Here is a 15691-nt window from a genome sequence, read left to right on the forward strand (position 1 = left end):
AGGCCTGCCTCTGTTTGCTACTGTGGGGTTAAAGGTTAAGGCCTGCCTCTGTTTGCTACTGTGGGGTTAAAGGTTAAGGCCTGCCTCTGTTTGCTACTGTGGGGTTAAAGGTTAAGGCCTGCCTCTGTTTGCTACTGTGGGGTTAAAGGTTAAGGCCTGCCTCTGTTTGCTACTGTGGGGTTAAAGGTTAAGGCCTGCCTCTGTTTGCTACTGTGGGGTTAAAGGTTAAGGCCTGCCTCTGTTTGCTACTGTGGGGTTAAAGGTTAAGGCCTGTCTCTGTTTGCTACTGTGGGGTTAAAGGTTAAGGCCTGCCTCTGTTTGCTACTGTGTGGTTAAAGGTTAAGGCCTGTCTCTGTTTGCTACTGTGGGGTTAAAGGTTAAGGCCTGCCTCTGCTGCTAAGCACCACCTGTACAGTTGGGTATCCTCATGACCAGTCAGCTGTTTAGTCCAGCAGGGAATTATTCCATGGTTAAGTCTCCGCTGACCCTAGAAAAGTCTGACCTTTGACCTATCTGTCTGGCAGGGGCATTAACTCTGTTCCTTGAATAGTCCTGGCCAGCCCGGTTTACCTCAAGCAGGCCTGGGTGAAAGTAGGCAAGATTGACCTGTTAAATATCTGCAAGGATCACTTCTGTACCTGACAGGTGTGTACAGGTGAGAGACGTGGACAATCCTGCCTATTAATACACAGGTAATGACTAAACAGGCTCCACTCATGTAACATGCATTACTACCAAGCTAAAGAGCCACTAACACTACCTAACACCAACACGCTTGCCAACTTGGTATGAGAAGTAATCTCTTTTATTTGATATTTACAGTAATGACATCAGTAGATTAGTAGGGCCTTTCCTCATGTGGAGTGTATCAAACCTAGACAGATCAAAAACAATAACATGGTCTGGCAACACAGGGTACAGTAGAGACAGGTCAACAACATCAACTATGGTACACTGGTTAAACAAACCAACATAAACAAATACAATCGCAGATCAATGAATTAGGTGGCTCCTTACTAATAGGATGCTCGCATTATGAAGTCACTTCCCCTAAATTAAAGCTGCAATATGTAACTTTTTGGGCAACGGAACAAATTCACATAGAAATGTGTTATTAGATCTGTCATTCTCATTGAAAGCAAGTCTAAGAAGCGGTATATACAGTTGAAGTCGGAAGTTTACATACACTTAGGTTGGAGTCATTAAAACTCGTTTTTCAACCACTCCACAAATTTCTTGTTAACAAACTATAGTTTTGGCAAGTCAGTTAGGGCATCTACTTTGTGCATGACAAGTACTTTTTCCAACAATTGTTTACAGACAGATTATTTCACTTATAACTCACTGTATCACAATTCCAGTGGGTCAGAAGTTTACATACACTAAATTGACTGTGCCTTTAAACAGCTTGGAAAATTCCCCAAAATTATGTCATGGCTTTAGAAGCTTCTGATAGGCTAATTGACATCATTTGAGTCAATTGGAGGTGTACCTGTGGATGTATTTCAAGGCCTACCTTCAAACTCAGTGCCTCTTTGCTTGACATCATGGGAAAATCAAAAGAAATCAGCCAAGACCTCAGAAAATAAATTGGAGACCTCCACAAGTCTGGTTCATCCTTGGGAGCAATTTCCAAACGCCTGAAGGTACCACGTTCATCTGTACAAACAATAGTACGCAAGTATAAACACCATGGCACTACGCAGCCATCATACCGCTCAGGAAGGAGACACGTTCTGTCTCCTAGAGATGAACGTACTTTGGTGCAAAAAGTGCAAATCAATCCCAGAACAACAGCAAAGGACCTTGTGAAGATGCTGGAGAAAACAGGTACAAAAGTATCTATATCCACAGTAAAACGAGTCCTATATCGACATAACCTGAAAGGCCGCTCAGCAAGGAAGAAGCCACTGCTCCAAAACCGCCATAAAAAAGACAGACCTCGGGTTGTAACTGCACATGGGGACAAATATCGTACTTTTTGGAGAAATGTCCTCTGTTCTGATGAAACTAAAATAGAACTGTTTGGCCATAATGGCCATCATTATGTTTCGAGGAAAAAGCATGTGCGACCAAGGAGGCCTACAAATCTGACTCAGTTACACCAGCTCTGTCAGGAGGAATGGGCCAAAATTCACCCAACTTATTGTGGGAAGCTTGTGGAAGGCTACACGAAACGTTTGACCCAAGTTAAACAATTTAAAGGCAATGCTACCAAATACTAATTGAGTGTATGTAAACTTCTGACCCACTAGGAATGTGATGAAAGAAATAAAAGCTGAAATAAATCACTCTACTATTATCCATTTCACATTCTTAAAATAAAGTGGTGATCCTAACTGACCTCAAACAGGGAATTTTTACTAGGATTAAATGTCAGGAATTGTGAAAAACTGATATTAAATGTATTTGGCTAAAGTGTTTGTAAACTTCCGACTTCAACTGTATGTTCTATGTGCACCATTTCTATGCTTCCCGTTCTTACGTTTCATTTTTGCATCTTTTACTTTCGGTTTTGTACACACGCTTCAAACTACTGAAAATACAATATTTTTGGTGATGTAAAGGTATTTATTTCACTGCTGCTAGCACTTTATGTTTTTGATTTAACCAAACTGGAACATCAGGTGTATTGAATTTAGGCAAATATTGAACTGATCAATTAGCTCAGTTGGCAGGGCCGGCGTCCAAATGAAATATTGAAATAATGAGCATTTATTTGACCAAGAAAACGTGCCGACAGAAAGACTCATCGATCTCAGTTAAAGCATCGGCGGGAGCAAAACAGCGCCCCTCTGTCTCAGTATGTGTAGACCATGTATCTGATGCTGTCTGAACCAAGAATATGGCATGTCGAAATATTTCTGTCCAACAGCGTCAGATACATGGGCTACATATAGAGGGCCCTGTTTCGCTCGATCAGATGCTTTCTACGGTGATATAGTTTCAGCAGAGGAAAAGGCGAGGCAAAGCAAGAGCGCTCACTCTTGCCAAAATATGTCCAGTACAAGCCCAATGCGTTTCTATGGGAATAATATGCGGACCTAAGCTTGTCGCCTGCCTTCCCGCCTTTGGGACAAAGACTCCCATTGTTAGGGCAGAGAAATGAGCATCTCGTCATTACATACAGATCTCTGGTTTCAGCTTCTTGCGAATTGGAAAAGAAAGTAGGCAATTGCACAGTGCACAGCTAGGATGCTGGACTGCGCTAAAGTAAAACATAAAAAAATACAATTACTCCTGTCTAAATAAAAATATTCAAAATACTTCACCAGGGACATGACTTATCCACAGACGATCATTAGCTTATTGTTGTTGTTTTTTTAATAGCTGTGGATTGTTTCAAATCACAAGTGTGTAGGCCTATTCCTATTTGGGATGCCCGCAATTTGGCCAATTTGGGCACACGGGAATATGTCTAGCTGATTGAGTTGCGTGGTCAGTGAAAAACATCTAAAATATGTGTGAAATTAATGTGTTTTGAGTAGAATTTAAAATGTTGCATCAAGATGGGGAGGGGTTGTGTGGTGAAGATATGGATCTCTCCAGAATACATGCATATGTAGGAACGTGCTCATTTGGCAATGTCGGATTACTGATTGTCTTAACTCACCACGTCCACCACTAATAAGCTGAGTTTCTCAGTCATTTTTTCCTTTGCCTCACACAAGCCAACGAAGTCTTGTTTTTTTAACATCCATTGCGAATGATAGTTCCTAAGTATTAGAAAAATCTTTCCAACACTCCCGGCCACAATAATCACCAAGCCTCGGTGTGAAAGAGCAAAATATCATGATCTGATGATCCCATATAGTCAGTGGAAACGTTATTTAAAAAACAGCGGTCTAGAGCCCACTGGCGTGGGAAACTCTGAGGGCCTGGAATAGTCTAGTTGATACAACGTTGCACTTCACTAACAACAGCTCAAGACAGATAGAAAGGGAGGCAGACAGGCGGAGAAGAGAGATTCATGTGATTGAAAGAACCAGAATTTTCATCAGGTTATTTTCTACTGTTTTTATTTGTCAGCTTTACTTAGTTGAGATGGAAGTTACAGGCCTACTGCTGCATTGGCCTATAGGCTATCTCAGAGTTCTATGAGCTCATTTCTTTAGCCGCCAATGGATCACAGTGTATCAATGTGTTCATATGGCAGAGGCTGCTGCCCTCACCTCAGCTGAATTTTAACTTTTACATTTTATTTCAGATTTTTATGATTAATCACGTGACAATGATTGAGAAAATAAAATATTATTGAAATGAAACTGTTGCACAAAAATGTGCATATATAAAAATTATAACTGTTGCACTAAGAACGGTAGAAATGCTAGGGTAAATTGGAAGTATCCACAAACTTGAAACTCACCAGCTGCCAATGGTCTTTACTATTACAATTTGAACACGCAAGCGGGTGCACACATAGGTGGTCCCGGGAAAAAACATGCCCGCCTATGGATATCAAAGGCCCGTCCAACTGATTAGTTCTGCCGCCGGCCCTGTCAGCTGGTCAGGTGTGGTGCCTAGACGGAACAAAATCCTGCAGTACCAGCGGGACCCAGGAGCACGGTTACCTACCCTGCTCTACACTATACCTGCTCGTTTTGTAACAAACTGAAATTAGGCAAACCTTTTGAAATTTTGCAACCAGGAAATGGTGGAGCGATTAATGCATAGTGCATCTTTAAATATCAGTTGGCCATCTTACTTCCCCACCACATTACTCTCTCTGTCAGGAGGGCAGCTACATTGCATGGGCTTTACATTGACAGCGTGGTAAAGAGTGTCAGTAGGTCAGGTGGTCGTGCTTCAGGCTGTGGTCAGTCTGCAGCAGTGTGATCTATAATATATACAGCCTATCAACAGTTAACCTCTGGGTTGACCTCACATAACCACTGACTCCATTTGGATTGCTCCAAGCTTCCATTCACCAGTTGGCACCTGTGAGAGAGAGAGAAAGAGAGAGAGAGCGCGAGAGAGGGAGAGAGAGAGCGTGAGAGAGCGAGTGAGAGAGCGTGAGAGAGAGAGCGTGAGAGAGAAAGTGCGAGAGCGAGAGAAAGAGTACGAGAGCGAGAGTGAGAGAGAGTGCGAGAGAGAGAGAGAGCGAGAGAGAGAGAGTGCGAGAGAGAGAGAGGGCGAGAGAGAGAGAGCGAGAGAGCGAGAGAGAGCGAGAGAGAGAGAGTGCGAGAGAGAGAGAGAGAGCGAGAGAGAGCGAGAGAGAGAGAGAGCGAGAGAGGTCTTGTGAATATATGTGTTAGATTAAGAAGCAGGGCAGCTATGGTTGTAATGGTCATTTTCGTGGACAAGATGATTGTCTAGAGGAAAGGAGAGGACTTGATTGGCTCAGGGTCAGACATAAATGAGATCTAGGGAACAGATGGACAGACTGACCACTAACGTACGTAACCAGACAGGAAGGTAAACAGAGGCCAGTCATAGGAATTACACTGTCAATCAACCAACCAATCAGTGAATGACTGAGGTCACTGAACATGGTTGGGAAGTTGTGGTTCTCTGAACAGGTCTGTGAATGACAACCCACTGTACTTTTTAACTTCTGTTTCCTGGTTTACATTGACTGTATATACTTATGTTTTGGGGTACTAACTGACCGTTAATATTGTGGTTCTGTTGTCTCGTTGGTCCAGGCCGGTTGTTCCTCTGCTGGTCGCCCATGTCTTGTCTAATCATGCCCCCTCTCCTCTGACCCCCCTAGAGAGAGAGAAAGAAAGCGAGAGAGCAAGAAAGAAACGTCTAAGATATATTTAGAGAAAGATACAGCTAATATCCGTTTTATTCACTTCCCTACTAAATGTGAACACACACGCGCACACCCTCACACAGTTCTCACCATGTCTCCAGGCCACCTCCTCCCTCTCCGTGGTGGGCCTGACCAGCCTGAAAAGCCCTCCTGTTCCTCGTCTTCCTCTCTAACATACACCCCCTGATGGTCACTGAGACAGAGAGTGTGTGAGAGGGAGAGATGGTGTAAAAATGCACCCTTCCTCCACTTGTTAAGGTAATCACTGATCTGACAGATTGGGTGAACACAAGGATCCATAGATCAGTGATGACTCCAAGAAAGGGAGGAAGGAATAATTGTAATATTCAAAAGAAGCCCCATCATGTCTTCACTGTGTTGTAGTACCTCCCGGCAGCCAGGGGGCGCTGTGAGAGCCTGCCTCCAGGTATGGTGACCTTCACTCCCTCCAGCCTCTCCTGTCTCCTCCTCTCCAGGTCATGTCTCAGGTCTCCGGGATCTCTCACCGCCAGCTGCTGCCTCTGATCACACAACACATCAATAACACGTCACTCAATCAACCAATACATTCAACCAATCAGTCCATCGACATATCCATCTTAAACCTCTATACATATTATTGTACCTGCATGCGGCCAACTTTAGAGAAGACAGGTTCCATATCAGGTTCTGACATACTCATGTTGAACAGCCTGGAGGAGAGGGAGAGGAATACACATATATTGTTTGTAAACAGCACAATAAAGGCTTAAACAAAAGCTCTAAAGATATTAAAATTACCATAGTAACCAGGTGTTCATGTACCTGTTCAGAGTTGGTCCTTCTTCCTCCTGCTCCTCCTCCTCCTCAGGCAGACCTCCATCTTGGGGGCCAGAGAAACGCTCGTTCAGCGTCACACCATCACCCCTAAAGTAATGCTCTGGAGAAAATCAGAGAAAGAAAGAGTAAGAGATTGATTGCCTTGAAGGTTGTGATAAGTATCTATCGGTTCTGTCTGAGGTGGGCACATTAGTGTCAATGAGCGGTGTGTGTGTACACAAGTGGCTGTGCGTGCGTATACTCAGGTTGTGTGTATTTGCTTCGTTTCCTAACCTTTGACCTGGTGCACCAGGGTGATGATCTCCTGGGCGAAAGTCCCAGAGTGCATTGCGGACTCCTGGTACGTCCCAGAATGCTCTAGCATGGGCAGGAAGTCTAGGCGCTGTTGGCCCACGTTGACCAGATCCAGCGACAGCTGACGGTCTGAAGAGTAGCACAGCTGGCTGGAGGAACGGAGGAGAGGGATGAGCAACGGAGGAGAGGGATGAGCAACGGAGGAGAGGGATGAGCAACGGAAGAGGAAGGAAACAGTGGAGGCTTTACAATCTGAGATCAGGCCTGAATAATAATTATAGTACTAGTAGCTTCTAACATAGTTTACTGTGGTAGCTAGCTGATGGGAAATGTGTGATAAGGGTTTGATTCAAGTAAAGACTGTAGTTTGGGGGTGGAACTAAGTCATTTGTTCTGAACAACAAATGTATGCATGCATGACTAAGTCATTTTGGATAAAACCATCTGATAAATGGTATATATATATTCTGAATTCAAAAATACTGTTGAAGGGAGTTAAGTGGTTCTCTAGTGGATCTCTTATGTAAATAAAATGTAGCTAAACATTGTGTACTGAACAACCTTACCTTGACCGAGGCATCTGTAAACACACAACACTTACATCTGTAAACACACTACACTTACCTTCACATTTTAAAGCTTTAGGAAAAATGACTGATTAAGTACATCATCAAGAGCTGTTGGTTTGGACATATTTGCAAAAATGCACTTAAGTCCAAATAAGGTCAAATTGTTTCAAATTAGTTTGAAACGCAACAGGAAGAGAGTGAGACGTTACTCGTCTCCAGGGATGTAGTTGTGAAACGCTGAACGCCAGTCGAGATAACGGGTGGGGTAACGCTAATGCTAACAGAGTGTATGTGGTGTAAAAGGTGCATCATCGCTCTTGATGAAATAAAAAAAAAAAGGTGTGTGAACAGTGATTTTCCTCCACTACATCCCTGCCCACTTCCTGTGCCAGTGTAACACTGGCATGGGTCAAAGGTGAAAATACATGCTTCTTTAAATGTTTCGCTCTCTGCATTTGTCAATCAACTTCTGGATGTCTGTGATTCACAGGAGGACAGTGTAGTTCTTGTCCTTGGTTGGTGAAATGTTGACAGTGTAGTTGCTTGTCCTTGAACGGTCCAGAGTGGACAGTGTAGTTCTTGTCCTTGATTGGTCCAAGGTAGACAGTATGTTCTCTTGCAGGTGTGGTTTTCGTGAGCAAGTTGTGTCTAGATGAAGTGTAGACTGACAGAACCCACCTGTACAAGAGTGTTTCTGAGATGTCCTTTTTCAGAGCAATACTCAAGTGTTCATGAGGATTCATCCATGCTGAACTATTGGCTGATACATCGGCTGTGTTTGAGGTTTCAATTCCTCTTCTTCCCAAAGTGTTCATTCTGGGTCCTTTTAACTAGGCCGAGTCCAGATTCGCTGTCAGAAATATCTTAGTCCTCACTGAGTTGGGTTTCCCCTTGCTGTTGTAATGCTTTGACAGAGCTGTTTCCCTGGTGCAAAATGGAGTTCATCAATAGTCATATGGTTCTGAGAGCCTCTTGAAGAAGAGACACTATTGGTGGGATTGAGTTTGAGGATTATTAGTCCCTGATTAGTCCATGAGTATCAGTGTCAATAGGGGTGGAAAAGACAGCTGAACGTTAGCTTGTAGAAGTCAAACCGAAAGCTTTAGTGTCATGAGTCCAAAAGTATTTTTCACTCTTTCTAATGTGGAAGATCATCTTCAGATATTCATCATCCACTGCTTTTCTGACTGGACACCATCCTGGTCATCTCCAGGCCTTCACATTGCCTTCTGCTCTTCTCCACTCTTGCTTGTGTCTACTAGCTGGTCACTCAGGCCTTCTTCAGTTCATCCAGAAGGTGGATCTCTCAGTGTGTTTAATGATTGGATTCTCCCTGGTCTGTTCACGTCCCTCTGACTTAGGCCACAGCATCCGGTCATTGCTTGTAGTCATCCAGTGTTGTCCTTTGTTCTGGTACAGCTCAAAGTGAGTTATACTAAGAACCTATAGCCTTCGGTTGCTTTAAGGACAACATCATTGCCTTGAGTTGTCGTTCAGACAGTCAGGTCTGCTCAGTGCTGTGCTTTATAGTCCATTTCTTTGAGTGAAACTGTTTGTTGAAAGGTATGCAGGGCCACTCCAAACCGTTTGGTCGTAAGACCCATGCAGAACAGAGCCCAGGTTTCTGAAGATATGTGGTGAGTGTTGAGAGAATTTGGATCCAAGTTTGTCTCAGAAGCGTAGGTGTTGTGAGACCGTGGCAGAATCTCCTTTAGGCCTTGAGACTCTTGAGCATCATGGGTTTAGACAGGAAGAACAACCAGGAACATGCTAATGTGTGGCCTTGAGGGTGGTCAAGACGCCGACTGAGGTCGTTAAAGTCTTTGGCAAGTTTCAGTGGGAATGAGTCCACCTCAAATTAAACACATTGAATGAAGATTTAAAATTCTTCTGCTTGCTTGACAGATAAGTATGAAAATCCTCTAGAAGTCTGCAGAATAATATAGGCAATGATGGAAAAAACATGTTGACTTACCTTTGGACATTGGTTTGAATAAAATACAAAAGTTTGAGCTAGTTTAAGCTATTTGAAAGTCTTGTGACTAGAGCTGGTGTTTTGGCATATGTATCCTCTCAGGCTGAGTGGGGTAAGGGTGAAGGGTCATTGCCTGGCTCAGAAAAACACTGCTTCTGAAATAAGTCCTTTCACAAGAGTCTTTTTCTGATTAGCTGATCAAGAGCTGATAATTCCAGGTGTTTCTCAAGACATTGAAAAAAACATGGTGGTTTCAAACTGATGTTCCTGAAGTGCAGTTCAGGACATATTCCAGCCCAAATCGTCTTCAGTCAGCCGAAGACCAAGGCACCATGCAGTGGCTCAGTGACTGACATTTATCACGCTCACCAACTCCATATTAGAATGTATTGGGTATCATGTATACAGGAAATCCTTCTATATACCAGTTGTTTGGTGCTCAGTTTGGTTAGTACCAAGACTTTCCCCCTTCTGTCTTTATGGGTTCTGCCTTTTCCTCCGAGACTCAGGTCAATCAGCTGAAGTGAGTAGCAGAACGGTGCCGCCTCCTCTCCATCCACTCTTTACTTTCCAGAGGTCCTTCAGCACGTTCCACCACGCAGGCTGCTTGCTCCTTATTCATTTCAGCTGTGAAGGATGAGCTGCAAACACACTGCTGGCGTCTGGTTGGTCTCTTGGCTGGTTGGTCTCTTGGTTGTCAGGGATGCTCTCGCTGTGGGAAAGCTGCAACCATTCCCTTTGAGAGTTGCCACATTCTGTTGGGTTGTTCATTGGATGAGAGATATCTGAAGAACTGATGAGCCAAACCTCTGCCGTGAGCCATTAGGTTATTCATATGGTTCATAGTCTTCTACTGTGGCATCTCTGTCCTCTAGAATGTTGCAAAGCTGGTCTGACATGTTCTGCCCCTCTTGATGAACAATAAAATGTTATTTGGGAGATCCTGACTTGCCTCCTCTATGAATTGATTCCACCTTTCTAATCATGAGAATGTGAAGGACAATGCTGTAAAATGGCCACTCTACTAAAAGGCGTTTGGCGATTCGCCACATTTATCACTGCAATGCCCCACATCAGGAAGGATTAGTTTGATGTATATAAATTGCGTCACATCACAAATTCTCAGCTTGTAGAATACTTGCAATGTAGAATAAAAAAATCTGTTTGAAGAATACTTCCTCCTCTAGCTGTCAATGATCTCAGGGCTTCTGACTTTGTCTTCCTGCAGTCGACAGTGAGAGTTGAAAAGAAGCATGAACTTTCACCCTTGACCCCTAAACGTTGCTGTCGGAAACACTTTACCTGTTCTGGCCCACAGGCCGGTTCATGTCCACCTTGATGGTGAGCGTCTCTTTCTCGCCGGCGCCCATGCGAGGCATTGCCATATCATTCTGCTGTTGGTTCCAGTTGGGGTTGAGATCTCTATGCTGAGGTTTCCTAGGATCCATCCTGCCCTGTGCTGGCGGCCGGCCTCCTCGCGGCCCTGGTCCCCGGTCCTTCTCCCAGCGGGGCTCCATGACGCTCACCTCTGCCCAACCGGGTGCCTCCTCTCTGGGCTCCATGTCCCAGACACCTCCCCTGGGTTGATACCCCTGGTGCTCCGGAGGGGAATGCTGGGGGTTGTCATCCCGGGCTCGGTACCCCTGCATTCCCTGAAGGAGAGGCCGGGGCTGGTTCATGGAGGGCCCCATCTGTCTCTTGCCACCCTGGGCTGGGGCCCCCCTCTCCTCACGGAATGCACTGTTTCTGGCCCTGGGCTCTGTGGGACTACCTCTATCTTGGAAGCCCATGGGGCTGGCTCTCCCATGACGATCAGGGCTTCTTCTGGACTCATGTACAGGCCCTCTTCTCTCCTCGTGTACAGGCCCTCTTCTCTCCTCGTGTACAGGCCCTCTTCTCTCCTCGTGTACAGGCCCTCTCCTCTCCTCGTGTACAGGCCCTCTCCTCTCCTCGTGTACAGGCCCTCTCCTCTCCTCGTGTACAGGCCCTCTCCTCTCCTCGTGTACAGGCCCTCTCCTCTCCTCGTGTACAGGCCCTCTCCTCTCCTCGTGTACAGGCCCTCTCCTCTCCTCGTGTACAGGCCCTCTCCTCGCCTCGTGTACAGGTTCTCTCCTCGCCTCGTGTACAGGTTCTCTCCTCTCCTCATGGACAGGCCCTCTCCTCTCCTCATGGACAGGCCCTCTCCTCGCCTCATGGACAGGCCCTCTCCTCGCCTCATGGACAGGCCCTCTCCTCGCCTCATGGACAGGCCCTCTCCTCTCCTCATGGACAGGCCCTCTCCTCGCCTCATGGACAGGCCCTCTCCTCGCCTCATGGACAGGCCCTCTCCTCGCCTCATGGACAGGCCCTCTCCTCTCCTCATGGACAGGCCCTCTCCTCTCCTCATGGACAGGCCCTCTCCTCTCCTCATGGACAGGCCCTCTCCTCTCCTCATGGACAGGCCGACCCCTGGCCTCTTCTCTGGTATTGGACCTGCTACCCGACTTCCTGAACCGCTCCTCAGTGGCTCTGGCCCGATGGTGATTGAATCGGTCGTGGCTTGGGCTCTGGTCGGGACCACGGCCCCTCTGGTTGTCGTAGAGTTCTGGCCCTCTGCTGTTTATAATACCATGGTCATGCTCCACGATGAGGGTTCCAGGCCCCCGGCCATCGTGGCTCCCTGAGGGGCCCCTGCGCTCCCGTGGCCCTCCTCCTCCGTACCCTTCCCGGGGCCTCTCCAACGAGGGGCGGCGCACCCTAAACTCTGCCTCCTTCCCGTACCTGTGTCGACATAAAGAGCAGGTGACATGGTTCAGCACTGACCGAGGACATACGATCACGCTGACTATACCTAACAAATATACAGATTTTGTAATAGCTAGCTTTCAATTTATTTAGGAAAACACGTAGCATATGAATAGAATTTATGGGCTAATAGATAGTACCTTACATATCGGTTAATGACAACAGTCATTCATGCAAGCTGATTAGCAATAAACAAAGCCATATGACATCACAGGCGCACAAAGCCTCTAGATTACAGCGGGTAATAATAGTAAAGTATTCAACTATATCACAGTGTACATCATGGCAAGCATCTGGTTCCAAGGATCACAGAGACAAGAGCATGTCATCCATGTTAAGCCATGCAATTCAATCTACTACTACTACTCTACGGTTACATGATTACACAGGGGACACAGTAGTAGGGTGAAGTTTGCGCTTAGAAAAAACAGGAAGCTGGGTTCTCCTCTTCAATCTTCTTCTCTCGCTTTTGGCCATAAAATTCCAACGGAACACTGCTCAAATTTACCCAGGATGCACCGCTTCATCAGCTTCCCTCCGGTTCCGGTCAGAGATGGTGCTCCTCTCTCTATGCATGTCGTCTCTGCTCCGGTCTCCATAGGGACCTGGAAAATCTCCACCCCTCCTCTCCCCCTTCCCCCCACCCTGAACCCTCTCCCTGGGGCTGCGGTCCCTGGACCTCCCCTGGCTCTTTTCCTGCTCTTCTCTTCTCCAGCCTGCAGAGGACACTATCTGGTGGTGGTCAGGACTGTAGTGAGGGTGCTGCGGGGCCAGTGATGGCAGCTTCTCTCTGGGTAGCCTCTGAGGGGAGTGGGGCAGCCCTTCGCTCCCGCTTCCTTTTCCCCTGCCACCCCCTCTGCCATCATGGGGGGAGAGCCTTCTGCGCTCGGCGTAGCCCAGCTCGTGAGGTGCCGGTGGGGTTCTGCGATGGTGGAATTCCTCTGGGGGGAGGTGGTGGTCAAGCCTGTGGAGGCCTGGGGACATAGGTCTTCTGTGGCCCTCTGGGCCATCTGGGTGGATCTCGTCCATGAAGCGAACCCACTGATCCTCCCCAGGCAGCCTGCCCAGGTCAGCCAGCACCTGCTGGGGGTTGAAGTCTGGGTCGTCCCAGGGGAACCTCCGACCATCCTGCCTGCACGGACTAGCTCTGCAATAACACAAAAAAAGTATAAAATATTTGAATTGTAAAGCACCTTTCATACAGCGTGCTGAGATGAGACAACATCCTAAAGTAATCTTACTGACCCACACACTGGACTAGCATGTCAAATGAAGTGTGGAAGATATTTACCTGTGAGAATAGTGGGGAGATCGTGACCGTGGCCTCAACATTCTCTTTACCTTGAGAGATCAGTGGACAGAGAGAAAGAGTATGCATGAGTAAAATACCACAATACACAGTTCCCTTGCCGTGACGCCATACAATAAGCATCAATAAGATTTTTTACTTTTTTTTTTATGTCGCTGACACATATTTTCACAGGTGCAGCCAAATGCTTGTTTCTAGCTCCTACAGCGCAGTATACCTAACAATGCAAAACAATACACACAAATCCCAAAAACGTAAAGAAACATCAGAACAAGAAAGGTCTGTCCTGAATATATAGTAATATACATTTCTGATTATTCAGCAACATCCTAGGACTGTAACCAGCATTACTACTTGGAAAGCAAAGGGATTGAAATGTACAGTAGTAGAATAACATTGAGAACTAAACGTTATGTATGCTAGCTAGGCCATGCTAAAACCACTAGTCGGGAAGAAAACCAGACTTGGGAGTATGATCAGCTTAAACGACGCAATATTTAACTAGTTACTACCAAACAATACTAGCTAACGTAGCTAACAGTCAAATAAATAGCAGTGATTTACACCAGATTAACCGACATATTTTAACATTCGTGTGTTTAACCAATTGTCGTTGCTAGGCGACACTTCAACTCTACGATCCACTCTGGGAGTTGAGCGGCGACTGGCCGGTTTTTGGCCGTTTATCAGCGCCGGGTGAATTTTGACTTGTTCTATAGTCCAGGCTAACTGGAGCTCAGACCTCACATAACATTAACACTGTCTTGTGTTATTATTTGGGTGCGGAAATCAGTCGTTTTTAATTAAAAAAAAAAATCATTTTATGTGACGTCGGAGCTCCAGTCCGCCCGCAATAGTCGCTGCTGAACTACATCGTATATCGTTGCGTTGAATCGGCTCTGTCGTAGCTGATAGCTGTTAGCTGTATGGCACTTACCCCAGCGCACGTTCCTACCAAAACTAGAGGATACGTAAACCAAAACACCAGTCTCGCACACACGATTTTATTACACAAATACTAGCTAGCTAGTAAGTAATGACGATCAAATAGATCTCATATTGTAATTTCGTTACAATATGAAGGATGTTCGCATTGTCTGCGTTCAGGAAGTTGTACAGTTGACTGTCTTTGCCTCGCGACATCAACACAGAAATAGACTAAACTGCCTTTGACCCGGAAACACACAATAAGGATGTTTGAGTCACAGACGAAGGGGGTTAGTTATATCATCTTTGCTTGAGTTGATTCTTCATAGCCACTCTGAACTAGATGTGTCCCTTACAATTCATTTTTGAAACAAAACTCACTGTAGAATACAAAAGTATTTTTCACAAGACTGAGGACATACAATATTAAGAACAGCTGCTCTTTCCATGACCAGGTGAATCCAGGTGAAAGCTATGATCCCTAGCTTATTGATGTAACTTATTAAATCCGCCAGTCAGTGTAGATAAAGGGGAGGAAACAGGTCAAAGAAAGATTTTTAAGCCTTGAGACAATTGAGACATGGATTGTGTATAAATGCCATTCAGAGAGTGAATGGGCAAGACAAACGATGTAAGTGCCTTTGAACTGGGTATGGTAGTAGGTGCCAGGCGCACCAGTTTGTCAAGAACTGCAAAGCTGCTGGGTTTTTCATACTCAACAGTTTCCTATGTGTCAAGAATGGTCCACCACCCAAAGGACATCCAGCCAACTCGTGCTGGTCATGCTGCTGCTCCAGTTTCAACTGTTCTGCCTGCGGCTATGGAACCCTGACTTGTTCACCGGACGTGCTACCTTGTCCCGGACCTGCTGTTTTCGACTCTCTCTCTACCGCACCTGCTGTCTCTAACTCTGAATGATCGGCTATGAAAAGCCAACTGACATTTACTCCTGAGGTGCTGACTTGTTGCACCCTCGACAAACACTGTGATTATTATTATTTGACCCTGCTGGTCATCTATGAACATTTGAACATCTTGGCCATGTACTGTTATAATCTCCACCCGGCACAGCCAGAAGAGGACTGGCAACCCCTCAGAGCCTGGTTCCTCTCTAGGTTTCTTCCTAGGTTTTGGCCTTTCTAGGGAGTTTTTCGTAGCCACTGTGCTTCTATACCTGCATTGCTTGCTGTTTGGGGTTTTAGGCTGGGTTTCTGTATAGCACTTTGTGACATCAGCTGATGTAAAAAAGGGCTTTA

General features: G+C 45.8%; 1 protein-coding gene across 1 annotated transcript; it reads right to left on the bottom strand.

Moving 5' to 3' along the window:
- Positions 1–2491: 2491 nt before the first annotated feature.
- Positions 2492–13531, bottom strand: LOC115195263 (pre-mRNA 3' end processing protein WDR33). Its single transcript, XM_029755036.1, has 11 exons — positions 13491–13531; positions 12708–13346; positions 11830–12175; positions 10718–11388; positions 6851–7020; positions 6563–6677; positions 6384–6450; positions 6146–6279; positions 5849–5951; positions 5610–5709; positions 2492–4938 (listed from the first exon to the last, which is right to left on the bottom strand). Exons 1-11 carry the CDS (start codon positions 13529–13531, stop codon positions 4925–4927), a joined length of 2400 nt encoding a protein of 799 aa, XP_029610896.1. The 3' UTR covers positions 2492–4924.
- Between the last annotated feature and the right edge of the window lie 2160 nt (positions 13532–15691).

Source organism: Salmo trutta, chromosome 6 (genome assembly GCF_901001165.1).
Source record: "Salmo trutta chromosome 6, fSalTru1.1, whole genome shotgun sequence".
NCBI lineage: Eukaryota > Metazoa > Chordata > Actinopteri > Salmoniformes > Salmonidae > Salmo > Salmo trutta.

Bases quoted from the DNA above. Each gene is read 5' to 3' on its own strand.
- LOC115195263 (XM_029755036.1), bottom strand. From the start codon at position 13,531: ATGTTGAGGCCACGGTCACGATCTCCCCACTATTCTCACAG. The intron at 11,389-11,829 runs GTCCATGAGGAG...CCTGTACACGAG, and splicing joins ATGAGGAGAGGAGAGGGCCT to GAGAGGAGAGGGCCTGTACA. The intron at 5,952-6,145 runs GTACTACAACAC...TCTCTGTCTCAG, and splicing joins CGCCCCCTGGCTGCCGGGAG to TGACCATCAGGGGGTGTATG.